Source organism: Ixodes scapularis, unplaced genomic scaffold (genome assembly GCF_016920785.2).
Source record: "Ixodes scapularis isolate PalLabHiFi unplaced genomic scaffold, ASM1692078v2 PGA_scaffold2__306_contigs__length_199485367, whole genome shotgun sequence".
NCBI lineage: Eukaryota > Metazoa > Arthropoda > Arachnida > Ixodida > Ixodidae > Ixodes > Ixodes scapularis.
Window position 1 is genome coordinate 143,135,051 of NW_024609857.1, and position 18,371 is coordinate 143,153,421.

General features: G+C 46.0%; 1 protein-coding gene across 1 annotated transcript in view; it reads right to left on the reverse strand.

The window, feature by feature from the left end:
• Window positions 1-571: 571 nt before the first annotated feature.
• Window positions 572-18,371, reverse strand: part of LOC8025720 (thymidylate synthase) — a 37,801-nt gene continuing 20,001 nt past the window's right edge. The window contains exons 5-7 of the mRNA XM_029981778.3: window positions 7,971-8,071; window positions 2,655-2,801; window positions 572-1,078 (exon numbers count right to left, since the gene is read on the reverse strand). Of these exons, the coding sequence (XP_029837638.2) occupies window positions 941-1,078; window positions 2,655-2,801; window positions 7,971-8,071 (386 nt within the window). The 3' untranslated portion in view covers window positions 572-940. The remainder of the gene's footprint in view (window positions 1,079-2,654; window positions 2,802-7,970; window positions 8,072-18,371) is intronic.

Below are 18,371 nucleotides of genomic sequence, written 5' to 3' on the forward strand. Positions count from 1 at the left end.
AGGAGTGCACATGCTCACATATTTTCGTGTAAGAACTTCCTGAACCAATGATTTCCGAAAATGGTCTATTGACACTTTGACAGCAAAGAGCACAGGTGTCCATGCTGGCATCTTTGCTTTGGAGAGTTACGAAAATCATTCAAGAACAAAACTTTCTAAATCAATGTTTTAATTTTTTTTTTCATTGAAAGTTTGATACAAGCATTGTCATAATGAAGCATATGGGTTTCTTTGTGCTGTTATGACCCATTCAAAAGCGACAATGGCCTAATCTTCAATACATAATCTCAGCAAGAATAAGTTTTGCAACAAGAAATAATCCTACCTCTGTTGGTTTTCAAAAGAAGGGTTTTTCAAAGACACCACATTTTGAGTGCATCACATTGTGTACGCATCAATGTTTAAAATAGGCTCGTGTTCATGAATAAAAAAAAAAAATTTAGTTTTATAATTGTTCTTTTTTTTTTTGCTAAACCTGTTGCATATTTTTTGCTGCTGGTTTCATGCATGAACATGAGATTATTCTAAACATTAGTAAGCCAAAACAAAAAATTTGAATCCCAGTCGCTTCCAAGTTGTGTAAAAATTCCACTTTAATGTCGAGCAAAATTACTCTTCTCACTAACGTATTTAGCGAGCCATAAGACTTGCTTTACACTTACAAATGGGAGAAGTGGACACTCATCACGGAGCAAACATTCAGCTGTATGTGTACAAGCACTAAAATAACTAGCATGTTCAGATCCAGTAATTGCAAAAAAAAAGCAGGAGTTGCAGTAGGGTTGCCACTCAAAACTTGCACGGCAGCTTTAATGGTAGCAAAATAAATGCAACGAAACACAGATTGAAATGACAATGCAAATGCAACGCAAAACTAAATGCAGGGGCAGACGGAAATCAAGCCGGTGGAGAATGCACGCACGGTTCAGGGCTGGACACTTCAGACGGACATCTCCATCTTGATGGCAGGGTGCGGATGGTAGTCGACAATCTCAAAATCTTCAAAGCGGAAGTCGAAGATGTCCTTAACGTCCCGCTTGATGTGCAGCTTGGGAAACGGCCGTGGCTCCCTCTCCAACTGCGAGAAAGAAAAAGTCGCAAACAACGTTAAAATCTCTATTCAGTCTGGCTGACAATCGATGCAGTCAATCTTCTGGTGGTATAATACTGACCGATGGAAGCGAATGGACGTCGTCCCAAAGTATACGCACCAAATAGAAGCACTTGGGAAGACTCGGAATGAATCTCGCATTAAAACGGTGCACAAGTGGAGAGGAAGAGAAAAGAACACAGAAAGCTCTCCCTCTCTGCTGATGTGCTGTTTTAATACGATGCTATCGTACTAACTAGCTCAACCCTCCACATTACTACCGAAATATCTCGAGAGATGCCCCACCCCCCGAAATATAACCTGCCCCTATTTTCGGTGTGATTTGCTATTCTTTTTTTAAACGTGGAAAGATAGTCCCTTTTTAGTAATTCCAGAGCCCTAGCCAATGGTGACCTCAGTAGAAATGCTGTCACTTAAGCACAGCGGGATATAATCGAACATTGCTGACTGGGAAGGACAGTCGTCTTGGTTCGTCGCCCCTCCCTGCGATTACAAGTTTCGCAGGTCACAGAATCTAAAACTAGCATATTTTCAACTCTTTTTGATCCCACACCAAAAGTTAGCCCACCCCTTATTTTACCCCGATATGCTTTTGATTGGCTATCTCTCGCTATCTCTCGGCTATCTCTCGGGCTATCTCTCGGGACATTACGGAGCAAATATGGTGGCCATTTGTTTTCCTTTTTTGGGGAAATTTTATTCTGTGACATACACATTCTGTCCAAACACTTTAAAACAAGTTTTCACATTTTTTAATTCAGTGCTTTCTAACTTTAGGTAATGGCCAAAGGGTATCTGTGAAAATTGAATTTCCGCTTCTGCTCCCTTTTGCCACCGACTAGTACTCCGACTATGCAGAGCGAATCACGATGCAAAGGAACTAGAATGGACTGTAAGACACTGTCTATAAGCAAAGGAAACCATGGGGCAATGGTTCATCAGGAGGGAAGTCCGACGGGGGTGCATGTTGTGCGAAACCGACCTGCACAAGAGAAAACGCTGCACGACCCAATGGGATCATGGTCTTCGCAACGAGGACCATGGCCAAAGTCTTCGCAAAAGGACTTCTCGCGATTCCCCGAAGCCCTCTCCCTTTGGGCGAGCTGAGCAATAAAACTTTTTTTATTACTGGTGCTGGCTGTCCCACAAAGCTAAAAGACTAAACCGTGTGTGAAGAGTCAGAAACGGTTGATTACTCCCTGTTTCAGAGCTTCAAAGTTTGTTTGCATGCATTTAGTTTCCTTATTTACCCATTCGTCATTGTAATCGTCCAATATCCCTCCCTCCCGCTAGTGGATGGGGTTCCCCATTACCCCTGCTGAACCAGAAGGGGTTTTCAAAACATTGGTGGTTGAGAACCACCGCTCTAAAAGAAACCATACGTTCAAGCGTGGCTTATCTTAGAGACGGTTCACCGAAGCATGGCCCGATTAGTGGCTCTAGGTAGCACCCTGGGAGTCGCACCCTACGACGACTGCCCAAGGAAAGCTCAAGAAATGCGTTGACCGTGCAACGGGCACGATTGACGCCCAAGAAGCCTCGCCTGTTGTTTCACAGCGTCCACGTGGTTGAGGTAGATGTGGGCGTCCCCCAGGGTGTGCACAAAGTCCCCGGGCCGTTTCCCGGTCACCTTGGCCACCATGTGGGTCAGGAGGGCGTAGCTGGCAATGTTGAAAGGCACGCCCAGGCCCTGGGGTGTTGCGAGAGAGGGCGCCATTGTCACTCCCGCAGGGAGCGGAGAAATTTCGTACATGGGAAGGACAGTTTCCCAGAGCGGCGAAAGTAAAGGTGCGCCTCCTAAAGCTGCAGTCATGCTGCTTGTACGTCGCACAAAAGGCGCAGACGTGACGACAGAATCGCCTGCGGACTGCTGACATGGTGCACATTCGAAGCGTGTTTGTTTCGTGCGTATATGGGGTGTTCTTTTTTAGGCCCTTACAGATTTGTTTTAAAAAAAGCCCCAGAACCTATCACTAATGCAACCTGCGCGGGTTAGTTATACGGTCAGGTGGACACAACAGAGGGGACTGATCATTGCGACAAGTGAAACAATTACCTAAAATTTGTTCATTAACGTTTCAATCAGTAAAAATAAATGTATGCCTGTATCATCGAAAACCCCTAAATAAGTAAATTTGACGAAGGAAAAAGGAGCCTGTTGGAAGCACGGGGGTGGCTAAAGTTACCGCTCCTGCAACGGGCACGAGACTGCGGGTGCGAAAACCCTCCCGCGCGGGTTTTCCGTCTCTTATCGCCCGTGTTTTCGCATAACTGTCCCTGCGTCCTTTGCGTGAGTGGCAACTTTAGCATAACACCGACCTTCCCGTATGTCCCATATGTCTCAAATTTACTTGTTTAGTGGTTTTCCATGACACTCGGGAAGTTTGTAATTGTAACTACGCCGTAAAATACCGAAGCCCCCACCCATTCCACAATAAGCGCCCACCCCTCAATTCTGTAACATTCGGATAATATGCAAATGACATGTCTTTATTATAGACTTGAGCATGTTGGTAATCTACACTGCCTTAAAACGAAAGAAACACACAAGAGGACGAAACAGACGACACAGCTTTCGACTTACAACTACAGATTTACTGGGGCGGCTCGCCACTCAGAACTCGACTTGGGGAGGCGATGGGGAAAGGGGGGAGGGGGATGAGGGGAGGTGTCTTCCCCGAGAAATTCCGCCTTCCCCGAGGAATTCCGATGACCCCCCCCTTCCCCCACTCTCCGTCGCGCCCCCGACGGCACGAAGCGACGCGAGGTGTCATCTACGAGAGGCGACACGGACCAGACCACGCCGTGGACCAGACTCCAGACCGCCCGCTGTGTTCGCCCCCGCAGCGGTCTCCCTGTGTTTCTTACACCTCCCCTCATCCCCCCCTCCCTTTCCCCATCGCCTCCCCAAGTCGAGCTCTGAGCGGCGAGCCGCCCCAGTAAATCTGTAGTTGCAAGTCGAAAGCTGTGTCGTTTGTTTCGTCCTCTTGTGTGTTTCTTTCGTTTTAAGTCGACATGTCTTTCTTTACATGTTGTTGACCTAAGGACAGCCCATCTCCCAGTTCTACACGATTACCTCCAAATTTTGAGTTTGCGCTTGCTCCAACTCAAAGTACACACATATGCTGTGAGCATAAGTGCACACTTCATTTCGCTGTGTTTTTTTTTTCCTCAATAATACTTAATTAACAAATTTTAGCTATTTAACCGACTTATCATGACAATTAGCACACTATATGATGTACCCCTGGCTATATAACTCACCCGACCGCATTAGAGTAGCTTTCAGTTTTTTAAAGTGAAAGCATTAACTGTCTCATGGAGCGAGCTGACGTCATCAGTCTGAAGCGCGAAAATGGCAGATAGTTTCCTTCGATTCCATTGGCTGGCGCGCGTCGACGGGGCTCCCACTAGCCGCTGCGTTCGCCAGTTTCCACAACCGCTCACCCCATGCTGCTGCGTGTCCATCAGCGCGGAGCGTCCAAGGTCACCAGGGAAGCACACGTGCCGATCGGCGACGAAAAGTACGCAGCAGACGAAAAAGGAAGCGGACGAGCGGCTTGCATGCTTTCACATTCACAACTCATAGGAATGCTTGGGTGTACCTCAATCTTTTTAAGACAAACTTGTAAAGCCTAAAAAATAAGTTTTTAAGATGCAAGAAAGAAGTGTGTCTAGGACAGTGTCTGCTGCCTGTCTTTTGTACGATGTATTAGCAATGCACCCGTGGCTTTAGAGTGGGTAGGGAGAGGCATGCAGACTTCTAGAATGTATAGACCATAGACCCACACAATGAGTTCTTAGGACACTGGGGCTAGTGTAGGGTACCCCCGGGGTCATAACAATCATCCAAATTTCTAAATGCAGTGACGTGATTGGTCCGACTCATTTTGGAGCAGCCCTTGGAACAGTCGAAAGTCCAGTTTGGAGCAGAAAAAGAACCTTTAGAGCATAAGCACACACTTCATTTTAATTCGTATCACTGCAAATATTATATTAAGATTCGTGCGTTGGCCTGTCCAACTAAATGCAATGTCTACTTTGCCTTCTCAGTTAAATGTAACCTTTTGTTAGCATCGATTGCACAGCAGGAGAGATTCCCTCAAACACAAAACTAACCGCTTAGTTACGTGTAGAAGCACCCGACATACGACACAATAACAAGATGACCGATGAAACACAGCACAAAGTGCCGTGAATGCTTATTTTAGGTAAGAAATTCCACTGAAATAATGTTAGAATACAATAATAGACCCTTTCAGAAATTGGATGGCACCTAGCAGCTCAAATATCAGTCTAAAATTTTGTATGCTAATGGCGGTTAAATTTTGGTACCTATTTGTCAACGGCAGACATACGAGAGTTACAATGTTCTTCGCTGTACAGTTCTTTTAAATATTTTTTTTGCTTAAGTTTTAATGGTGTCAAGAAACTACCACTCTGCACGAGGAGCTTACTTGAGTACACCTCTTAATAATATTCACCATATTTTATTGTCATGAGCAGTCTGGAGTGTGCCAAAGCCGAGCATTCCATAATTTGACGTGACACTCTCAAATGTGTAGCGCACAGAAGTATATAAGTCTCGTCTCGCTGACATAAAACAATTCAGCCAACAAACATCTGGAATGTTCAGGCTCCGGATGGGTGCCTACCTTCAAATTCTTCCTTCATCAGCTATCAAATGGCAGCCATCAGCATGTACAGATGATATACACTTAGGTGATGATAGTTATCGAAATGGCCAGGCTGAATTTCGGAAGAGTCTATTGTAAGCACATAAATTTGTTTTCTTCAAATGCTAGAGGTTGTAATAAAACTGCAAGTCTTAATTCGGACAAAAACAAAGCATAAACATAATCCTACAGAAGAGTCCATATAAATATAATTCCAATACCGAAGTATTTTTACGAAATCTCGAATTGAAAAAAAGATGCCACCAGAATATCGCAGTCTATCTGTAGGCCAACGCGCTGTTTCCAAACAAGCCCTCACAAGGTGCGGGCACACGCGCAGTTTCCACACGAGGTGTGGCCACTGCATGTGCACTGTGCGTGTGCAGGAACCACACTCGCATCAAATGGAGCGTCTACGCATGCTCCCTGCCAGTCGCAGTGCCACCGCAGCAATGTTACGTCAGTGCTGCGTGTTGGTGTAAAGGGAGCATTCACTGGCAGTCATAGCTCTGCACAACTGCTGAGCGCATGCTGATGGCAAGCATCCAGTTCTTTTGCAGCGTGCCTTCCAAACCATCAAGATTACCGGTCTTAGTAGCTTATTAATGTAAGCTCGTTCTGAGCATCTGCTACAAACAGCGCATTCAAATATAGCGTCCAAACCATTCCAATAAAGAGCTTCAGGCTGGCTCCATCTTCATAGTTTGTGCGTACGGCACGCGTTTTCCTTGCTTTCGAAAGACATGAGCCCGTACGTGTTGGGCTGTGAAGATTATATGCTTAGATGTGCATTTTAATAGATTCTAAAACATGAGAGAGGTGCATACAAGCCGAAATTTTATTCAGAAATTGTGCAACGTCTAGCTATCAAAGAGTGCTTTCCCCTGAGCAAGCGGGTGTGCTGCGTCAAAGCAAGACATGCAAAATCGCGATGACTACTTTGCGGTTGTCGCTTCACTGCAGTTCATCAGTGTGCAATGAGAAGCACACTCAACGATACTAATGGCGAATTCAGGTGGTCAGTCGACGGCAACTTATTTTGCCAGGAAACCGGCAATAGTGTTAGCGTGGGCAGCTTCCGGCCAGCGCGCAGCGTTCGGGTGGTGGTTCTCCAACAAGCACCGGCAACTTTCTGGTGCCTTTTCCACCCGAGCTTCAAATGGCCGGGCGAGCAGGCGCCAGACTGTATCCGGTGTCGTCACTTCCGAAATGAGAGAGGTCAGTGAGAAAAAAATAAATGAAAGAACGAAACTGATCTGAAGTCACTTCAGCAGCCACTAATCAAGTCAATCCAAGCCGTTGGGACATGAATGACGGCGGCGACAGCGTCTTGCTAGCGGTGCCGTGCGGGCAAGAGGCAAAGTAAACTGCCACCGTATGGCGTTTCGTGTTTGGGTGCTGAGGGTGACGTGGTGTGCCGCGGCGCGTTTTTGGTTGCCGGTTCCGCCAGCCCGGTCTCGCCGGCGATTGACCACCCGAATTCGCCATAACTAACCCGCCAGAACCATGAACATGAGAATTATTGCAAAACTTCCGAGTGCTGCCAGTGTTTGATGCGAAATCAAATCGAATAGCATGTTATTTGGGGCGGGTATCGAAAGTTCTGAAAACCTGCAGAAGCATATCATAACAATCCGGCTGGGTAACAAGGTCTGAGATACTTATTTTCAGGATTATTAAAGGGAAATAAAGTTTTTGTACAATGTTGGTGGAAATTCCTCATTTTGGTCAAATGTATGCTACCGTTGTGCAACGAGTTTCTCTCGCTTCAAGCAGATCGCAAACGTGGTCGAGTCATATAATAATGTATTTCCATAATTCAGGCACTCCTAGCTTTTTCCCAAGTCTTTGTAAATTCATTAGCATAACTTGTGACACGATTAACTGTTCTCTTTTCAGAAAACACTAGTAGGGAGGTCATTTCATTTATCCTTCTGACCAAGCATAACTGAAGATCAAGACGCATGAAAATCCCTGCCTAACACAATGGCCGAGCAGTTTCACGAGCAACAAAAGGGCTTGTTGCCGTTGCGGAAGGCGACATTTTTTTTCTCCGCTCACTGACTCCCTGGATCTCTGGGATAAACTGACGTCAATCCTGAACCAAATACGGATGAATCCGATCACGGCAACGTATCTTTACATACCACTGTTCCCTCTAACTAGATGAACACCTTACTCACCATGTCAGCAGAGCGCTGGTACAACTGGCAGGAGAGCTCATCCTCGTACACGTAGAACTGTGCCAGGCAGTGGCATGGAGGCAGGGCCATCTTCCCCAGGTCTGCATCGAGCAGAGCCAAAGTCACTGGCGTGGCGAAATAATTTTATTGCTCCGATAGGAAATATCCGTCTTTCTTCTAAGACGATGCCGTGATTTCCATGTCTGTAAAAACTTTGTGCCGCTTCAAAGCATGCATGATCCAGAACTACAAGAAAAACATACTTCCTACCACAGCAATGAAGTTATTTCGCCGGCCAGCGAATGCAAATGAACCTCAATGTGTTTGGTATTGTGTTCAATAGATGGCAGCACTTATAACCTCTATCAAAAATTGGCAAGTGTTTTACACCACACTCACCTACATCTGAAGAAAGTGTCGCGAGTCTTTAGATGCATGCCCCATATCAAGGTCAAAATAGAGGCATATCTAAAGACGTGCTCCCTCGTTAATGGTCACTACGGTGTGTCGACGTATCCCACAGGAAGAGAGCAGCAGTCAGCACATCCTCTAGAGCAGAATTGCTACTCCGGGTGCCTCAGAAACCTTCGGTTCGGATAGCGGTTTTTGATTTTCGGCGCTGATCTTACTTCGGACACCATGTTCTGGTGGCAGAGGAAGAACCAGACACTACCGTAGGCCTTAGTCACACGTAGAACAAGGATCTTTACCAGCCAGCAGCTTTCCCAGCTGAAGGACTAGTCAGCAGGAGGCGGGAAATTCCATACCACAGTTGGCCCCGCCATTGTTCACCTCCTTTAGCCCACCAATTACAAGCTGCTGCAGCAAGATGGCGTTTTCAAAGCAACTCTTCCTCATCTGTGAGTAGACTTTTCTTCAGTGGCATGATGGTACACAAAGTGTGCAAGCAGGAACCCTTACAATATGTGTAGTCTGCTTTGCTGCTGAGAGCAAATGCACTTTGTGCAAAGTCCCCAATCCAAGAGCAGTTTCTGATTGCATGCAACTGCTTCATTGCCTCATGCGGCTTGCCTTGTATCCCTTTAAAGGATGCTGAACCGAAATCTGGATTCTCCAAAACACGCGGCAAAGGCGTGCAACGGGATGCTACAAACACCAAAACATCACTCACACAGCGATATCTCGAACGGATGACCGTATTTTTCAGAAAAGAAGGTGCATTTGGCAGAAATGTTGACGTCATGTTTCTCCGAGAAGGAGAGGGAACGGCCTCGCGTCATCTCCGCCTCGCCACCTTGAGGGAGCGAAACGAAGAGAGGAGGAAACAAGGTATCTTGGCGTCACGTGCCTCGTCGGCCTGGTTCATTCTCGACCTCTTTTTCCAAAAATACGGCCGTCCATTTGAGATATCGTCTTACGAGTAGTGTTGTAGGGATTGTAGCGTCCCGCCTACATCTTCTGCATTGTTTTTTGAAATCCAGATTTCGGTTCACCATCCCTTTAAAGGGATACTACAACGAAATTTCGGCACTTATTTTATGGTCTATATGTGTTCAAAGAAGCAGTATCACATCGAACACACCAATATCTTGTTAAAAAAAGTCACGAAAAAGAATTTTAAAACCAATTAGACGATTAGCGAAGAGCACCTGGTGGATGTCGCTAACGCCTCGTTTGTAATGCCCGTCTAGGAACCTTGACAGCTAGTGACGGTGAGTGTCTCGCCTCCAGCCACGACGAGAGAAGAGGGGAAGGAGGAACTCCCGTCTTCCTGAGAATCCCTTTTGTGTGTTGCCTGAAGTAGCTATTGTCCTCCTACAAGATTATAAAAGATTAACCCGCCACTCAAAATTCGTACAAAAGCAGCCGCTTCGGTGGCTGGAACGACTAGGCCATCCCCTCGACGTCAGCCTCGCCGTAGCTTCGCTCGTCCCGAGACGACCTACGCCACGATTGCGTTGGATGTCACATGCTCTAAGCTGGGCCTTCTCAGAGCGCTTGCTAGAGTGGGCCGTTTATAACAAAAAATGCAGCCACCAGGCTCAAAATACAAACGTGTGATTGTCATTTACGGATATTATTAGGGGTGTGCGAATAGTGATTTTTGAAACCGAATCGAACACGAATCGAATAATTGTGGGACCGAATCGAATACTTTTCTAATAGTTTCCGAATAGTAAGTAGACAGCTATTAAAGTAGAGCAAAGAGACTATAAATTGATTTTTATTGTTCCAATACGTTTCTTAAAATTATTGTAAAATCGCAGCTAGACAATAATAACTAGAGTTCAACTACCTATATATATATTTAAATAAAGACAAAAGCTAATAAAATATTAGAATGCTATACATACTATCACGGTTCACGCGGATGCTGAACATAAAATCACAGCTCGCTTGAGCCTGGTAGATCCTGAAGCATTGTCCATGATAGGAACTCGACAGTATCTTTTTATTCCTTTTTGTAGCAGATGTCCTTGAATTGAGGATCAAGGAATGTGTAAGGGCGTGATGTGCCTGTGCGCTAACGTCAAGGAACCTTATTTTGATGAAAATAATCCCTGGAGAAGGGGAACAAGAGGGACAAACACAAATCTCCAAACACAGCTAGGTGACTGGTGCGGTCGCGCACCAGTCACCTAGCTGTGTTTGGAGATTTGTGTTTGTCCTTTGTCCCTGTTGTTCCCTTTCTCCAGGGATTATTTTCATCATTACTGTCCAGCTCGCTTGCACCTTTGCATTTAATTGCATTATAATCATAACCTTATTTTCACTGATCTGAGAAGATTCTGGGAAAAACGCATTGTCTTGATCTACTTGCGCCCTCAAAAAGCAACATCTTCACACACTGAACAAGTGGAACAACCATGGAAAGTGTTGGGAAAGACTCGACACAAGCAGCTCTTGTGGCTTATTGAATTGATTGCATGGGAGCAGCCGAAAAACTTCCCCACTCTAGTGCGCTTTCTCTTCGAACAACTTCCTGCTTCTACCACTTCTACTTCGCTTACACAGAACGGCGGTACCGTTGCAACTAGTTCTGAAACGTCTCCACCACACGCTTTCCAAAAGAGTGCATGAGCAATCTCGAGCGAAAGTTGTTCCTAAATGCTGAACCGCATGTAAGCGATTTAGCGAGCGACAAGACGAGCGACAGCGACGACGAGGGTCAGCAGCAAGCGACAGAGATTTCTCACTGTCGCTCGTCGCGTCGCTCGGTGTTTGGATTTCTAGAAAACGTCCTCATCGCCTTGGTCACTTGCTCACGCCACTTTCATGCGGCTTGCCTCATCGCGCGACTGATTGAACGACAGCGAAGCGGGTCAACGTCGCCTGTCTCGTCTCTCGGCAAATCGCTTACATGCGGGTTATACCTAACACAGTGGTCCCTAATGGAGGCAACAGCAACGTACGTACGGAGAGGGACGGCTGCTGCCGATGATGACAATCGTTGTCTAGGAGAAGAGGGTACGTATTGCCATCTTGCGGGCACATATTTCAGGCGTGCCGGCGCGTTGTGGGACGCCTGTGAAGGGAATCTCGGGGCGCGACACCGTAACGACTATTTGGAACTTATTTGAAAAATATTCGAAACTTTTGTGGAATATTATTCGATTCGATTAACGAATCGAATAGGGTAACATTCGATTCGTTATTCGAAAATAGCAAATATTCGCACACCCCTAGATATTATGGATCATATTCAACCTATTTTTGAACACGACGGATATATTTCAAATTTCGTTGAAGTATCCCTTTAAAGGGCAACTCCGCTCAATTTTTGCTACTGAGAAAACAATGTAATTCTATTCAGTATAATCTAGAAAGGCTACAAGTCAAATACTGGAATTGAATTCCGTCTAAAAAAGTTGTACAAGCGCGAAAATAACAATATCAGCTAACTATAGCGGGAACGTGCGGCGCAGCCAACACTGCACTTCCGCCGATCTGCTTCCGCCGCTTCCACCGTCAGTGACGTCTATAGCATGCGCAGCTGTTTTCTTTGTTTTTTCGTTTCGAGGTACAGATCCCACAGGCGGCGCAACGCTCGCCGCCTCCGGCGGTCACTCTGCCCTCTGACTCAACCAACTATTGTGACTCCACCTACTCTACCTCGGAGGCGGTGTCCACGTGATCTGCGAGCAAACGCGGAGGCTCCGGTTGCGTCTTTGCCGTTGTGCTGGTTGTGCCGTGTTATCTTTCGTTGCTTCGTGTTTTATTTAGGCAAGAGGCGCGTAGATTTGTTCCTGGTGTGCCTTTGCAATGGCTGGCAGAAAGCGCAAAGGCAGAGGCTCACATTGTTGTGTCGCTGGATGCCCGAACCACCAGCTAAACAGCCCAGGAGTCCTCTCTTCCACAGGTTTCCTGGCGACATTGAACGGCGGAAACTTTGGACGGACGCCCTGTGCCTATGGGACCCCGAGAAGTCCTTGCCGCCAACTGCCAGGATATTGATCTGTTCCGATCACTTCTTGTCCGAATGTTACGAGCGAAATATGCGCGTGTTAGCTGACTGTGGCTTCTCGACGAAGTACGCGAAGCTGAAGCCGGACGCCGTGCCGTCGATCTTCGCACGCGGCACAGCTTCCCCGACAGCAGACGGCTCAGCGGTGGCTCCATCATGTTCAGATCTCGACAGCCAGGAAATTGAGTGGCTAACGCGATTTTACCTCGGCAACGTATTACTCCAGCACATCGCTTTGGCATAGACAAGTGTTGAGCGATTGCTCATGCAACCAGAACATGTTTTCACTACGCGATCGTGGGCTTTCGAGATGTATCTTTCTCGCGGGGCAATGTTAACACGATGCACGATGCGTATGCTCACTGTCTCCTGACAGCTGGCAGTCGCTCATACGCAACAACGCAGTCGTTTCTATCGGAGGGTTGCATGGGTTCATATAAACGGGGGCTATTGGAACTACGTAATCGGAATTTAGAACAACGAACGGTCGCACCACACAAGTTATTAGAACAACGAACAGAAGCCACACATGCTGACTACGTTGCAACAGTCCTTCCTCAGACCCGTTCAGGTTAGAAATACAGCTCTCCCAGCGTGCAAGCGCGTGCAGCGTGCAAGCGCGTGCAGCGTGCAAGCGCGTGCAGCGTGCACGAAAACGTAGTGTTGACAAGCTTGTGATTGCACTGGTTTCCCCGCATAAAATAAGATATGACGGCGGCTACAGGCCCAGCTTGCATCTACTACAATTGCGTACAAAATATACCTTGGCAAGAAGTTACCTCGTTGTGTGTTTCGGTTCACAACGGAAATGAAGCGGGAGCCGTCCTGTGCAGCCGATGCGATGCAGACGACGTGTGTGCAGCGCCTGTCCGTGCGGAAGGCCACTTGACCCTTTGTATCCCACGTGGTGTGTGCATGCTCTCGACGTCGACCGTAGGTGCTGACGATAGTGTTGCCCATCCTTGCCGAAGTTTCGGTTTCGTTTTGCGATTTTGCTTCTTTCAAGATTACTCGGAAATTAATTTACTTTTCTTGGAAAAGAGTATGCAGGGTCGTTTAAGAGTGCTTTGCAAGGTAACATCATCCACTAACTCCAAATTTTCAAAATTGAGCGGAGTTGCCCCCTACATCCCAGCGCAGACATTGCAACAGGTGACCAACGGGAAATTTTTGTTGTATGCTTAAGATGGCGATGTAGACTGAACCTGATGAGCGAAGCCAGAGTGTCCGATATTGTTTCAACTGCAGTCTCGTGATGGCGTCACGCACACAAGTCAACAGGTGACATCTCACATCTGATATTTTACTCATGTAACTGTAAGATGACCGACCTCTTTGAAATAGAATGCTCATAGGCTACTTAGTATATACAAAAAGTTCTGCAATTTTGAGAACTCTAGTACATAACTGCAATAATCACATTACAAATTTTGATTATTTTTGTTTGGTGACCAGGCAATATGGCCAAGTCAGTCACAACATGGTGCCCATAAACCATGTGATCATCATAATTAGCTGAACGCTCTTTCATTCTAGGCTCACTCAAGCTTGCCTCGCCGCAGTACAATCGCACACCATCACGCTACTTGACTACTCCAATGTTTCTTGTGCTCTTGCCCCCTTACTCTTTGACCTTCCACCCTGCACGCATGTGCGAGATCGTCACGGACGATGGTGACTTTGTTCCCGACTATCTCGTCGTAGTTGCTGGAGCTGGTCGTCAGCGGGTCTAAGTCAAAAAGACCAGCTTCCAACATCTCTCGATAACAATCACTCTCATCGCTGCTGCGATCAGTGTTGAAAACTCCAACGATGTGAGCGATGCCGTAGATGCCATCATCTCGAAACCGTGCACACAAACCGCAGAAGGTAAACAAAGAAGCAGAAGGGTGAGACGCCAAGAGAGCCAAGCCTGCGAGTGCGTGCAAGTGGACGCCGCGCAGTGGGCGGATGACATCACCAACCCAACAAACACAGCGGCCTTCTTGAATAGGGTGGATCTGAGGGTCCCGCAAATAAATCAATCTATGCACAAAACTATAGCGCCGTTTTTAGAAGAAATTTAGCAAAAATTTAGGAACATACAATGTGTCTTAGCAATATATGTATCTCATATTTTATTTTTGGCATGTCCTAACCCCTTTAGAAGACGAGAATTAGGAAGAAATAGGTTTGCAGGTAAATGTAGCTGTAAGCCCACTTTGAATGTAAGCAATTTCATAGAGTAGTCCCTCGCTATAAAAAAATCCCTTTTTTCAGATTATCGCTTTTCTCGAAGTTCAACGTGGTCCTGACTGAAATGCGCACATTTTGAACCGAATGATTTTAAGTGTATTGGCGGCCGACCACACTTATTACAGGGATGGAACTGGGCAAAGCAGCTTTAGAGCAATCTTGGGAGCAGAAAAAAACTACAGTTTGGAGCAGGCTGGGAGCAGCAAAAACGAGGTCTTGGAGCAAGTTGGGAGCAGCATACCAGTTTTAAGAATTAAAATAAAGGCTAAATGTCACATGGTTTTCAAAACTCAAGGAAATATGGCATGTAGATAACTCAATGTGAACTTAACAGTAGTTTGAATTAACATTTCATTTGAAACGCTTTTCACAAAATTACATGAAAATTAGACAAATCATATAAAGCAAAACTGCACGACAGAGTGACAAGTGATGGAACCGACTCGCAAAGAGGTAAATGTAAACAAAGAGGTATAAATAGCCTTCAGCTTGTACCTTGTTCCGTCACTGCTCGCTCTCCTTTGTTATGTTCCCAAGTTTTCTGCGTTGGGCCTCGGGGGCAGGCCAACATGGGCTGCGGGCTTGCAATTCACCTTTCCATAAAAACGTATTCGAGCGCGTTCATTGCGGTGTTTGTGTGTTATGCATGCGCAGTTTCTGGCTGGCTGCAATTGCAAGCGAGTGCTGGATGGACTGTGATTTTGCACGCGTCGACTGTGTTTTTTGTAAACAGTGGAAACGTCTATAGTCACGCAAGTACAGCCAAGAGGGAGGTGCGCCAACTTAAATAGATTTGAGTTGACTGCAATACGGCGATGCTGTTTGCTCCGCTATTCAGATGAAGTGACTCTTGCACTCCAGAAAAGCACACAATAACGGCAGCAGACGCAGCCGATGCTACAAGCACCAGCATGTGGCCTTGAACAGTGTTTGCACTGCACGAGCGTGCATTCTTGGCAGGGACACTGAAATTCCGGAGCTCTCGTTTGTAGCATCATCTTCATGTGGACTTGGATGAAGCAGGGCGACAGCGAATGGCTTCAAAGAGGTCTGGTAGCGTGAGCATCGCAATGAGAATGCTGTAACAACTATTTTAAGCTGAAACAAAGTATAACCATGGCAGCGACCTTCGGACACAGAGCTTCGGATTCGGATTCATCAAAGTTCCCTTTAGGCCGGAGTGTCTGATGTCAGTGTTGCCAACAAAAACTGTGAGACGGATAATTTAGACGATGCTCATTTATAATTTCAGTTTTGGCGCACCTTAGCACAAATTTGTTCTTATTTATACTTTTGTATCAGTGTGGCGCATGAAAAGTCATTAGGTGCACAATGGCGCTGCAGTTCCATCCCTGTTATTATGAAGGCCGATGTGCCGAAAGCCTACACGGAGGCGCACGGAGACCTTTGCATTTCCTCCCTTTCTTCCACCACGGAGCGGCGAAAGCAACGGACTTAAGAAGTCGTCAATAGTACCTTGCTTCAAGTTACACCTCCGTTTGTGTTCAGCCACTTTTTATTAGCTTGAGAACTGCTGTCTTCTTTTCTAAAGTTATGGTCAAGTAGTACTTTCAGTGCTTCGTGGTGACACTTAGTGGCGGCGGAATAACAAATGACGCCACAACGTCCAAGTCAGAGCAGTCAGAAAACATGATTCACCAAGATGAGATGAGAGGCGCAAGTCTAGGACTGCACAATGGCGAATGAACAAAGCAAAATGGTTACAATGATGATGATAATGACGCACAGCTAGAGAATAAAAAGCCGTAGCTTAGCGTTACCAAGCAGTAGGACTTAACAGTACTCGAGTAGCGCTGTCCAACCACGCCAATCCATGGGCAGTCAACATAGAATCTAAAATGGCGGCTTCCCAATAGTATTTCCCGCTGATCGCTCGCGACGATTTTGTCAGGGATGTTTAACTTCCAGACTTCAAGCTGTCCGAAACATTGGTCGTGAACATGCACTATTTCTATCAGGTAGGTCATGGTTCCTTCTTTAGGTCTGAAATATCGAACAAGTCTGAATTATCGGTGTCCGAAAAATCGATCGGTGACTGTACTGCTTATATCAAATTTATTTTGCCGTTCCGTTGACTTGGTATAACGAGGAATTACTGTATTCTGAAAGCCACCATTACAAAACAGAAAGGGTGGAGCAATAAAATTAATTATAGATCCTGTTGAGCCCGAGATGATCAGAGTAGAATACAGTTAGCCCAAATGCTTAATTGTTAGTTACTTTGAACAGTCAGAAAGGTATTGCAACAAATCAGCACACTGCAGTCCATTTGTGCAAAACCAAAAAGTAAAATGGGCTCTACGGATGTCACCTGTGATAGTCGGACGTATGCAAGCACAAACTCTGGACCCTGGCTGTTTCACATGCTGTACCTCGAAACTCGACAAAAAAAATCAGATGAAGTGTAGAGATTAATAAAAAGAAGTCACACGACCTTAAAGCTAAAGAGGTGTTTTTATTTTAGGTAAAACGAAAGAACACCGAAAGGACACATTGAGGGCAACTTTGCTCTAGAGTATAGACTGAGACTAGACCATGGGTGGCCAGGCTGACCCAGCCTAAGAGCCGCAAAAAAAACCACGAAACTTCCAAGAGTCGCTCTAAACTTTTGTTTAGAGCAATAAACGAAACTTGAACTACTTTCAGTCTATCCGAGTCAAAAGCAGTCCAACTATACGAAAGGTAGCAGTTGCACAAGACTACCAGACCGCAACCTGTCTTTCGATTTAAAACAAGTTTCATTTCTCTTTTTGGGGTTTCGGGGAAGTGGTCTTGTGACTGGGAGGGAGACGGGGGAGTGGGGGGGAGCCAAGAAAAAGAGCCACGAGCCACACTTTAACACGCGAAGAGCCGCATGCGGCTCGCAAGCCGTGACTTGGCCACCCCTGGTCTAGACCATGTCTCAAAGGACCTTGGCACACCCCCTCTGGTTGTTGGCACATTTTTGGGATATGCTTGGTATACTATTTTGGCACAGCATTTTTTTTATGGTGCCAAAGCTACAAAAACAAGCTTTGCTTTTCCAATCCTTAAAGTGTCAACTCTCCCACTTTTAGTAGACCAGCCTGTGATAAATTAATTTATTTATTTAGAAATACAGTACTGCAACATGTGACAAGGTTAGAGCAAGTGTGCTATGCAAACATAATTTCAAATTCAGTATAAATGTTAGGTGAGGGTGACCTTTGTGTATACCTTCAAATCCCGTAAGAATGCCCACCCACAAGGAAGACATACATGGTGAAAAATATGGGGAAAGCGAACTTGGAGGATGCAGCAACAAAATTTTATCCAGAAAGTAGTGACAAACACAGGAGCACTCCCTACAAACCATGTCACATGAGAACTGACACCCCAGATTGCGGGCATGGCAAATTCACGTTCCACGGTGCAATAAACACGCGAGAATCCGTTGCAAACTCCCATGTCACGGGATGTCATAAGAACCGATACTGCAAATGACGGATGCAGCAGATTCGGGTTTAATGGTGCAATAAACACATAAGAACCTGCTACAAACTCGCGTGTCACGGGAACCGGTATCGCATGCGCAGACTGCCACAAAAAAAAAAAGCAGGAACTCTCTTCAAACACGTATGTCATGGGACAATACCACAGACTGCAAACACAGCAGATTCCGATGCCACTGTGCGATAAACACATAGGAACCTGCTACGAGTTTGTTTCTCACACATAACAGTATCCCAGATTATGTGGCT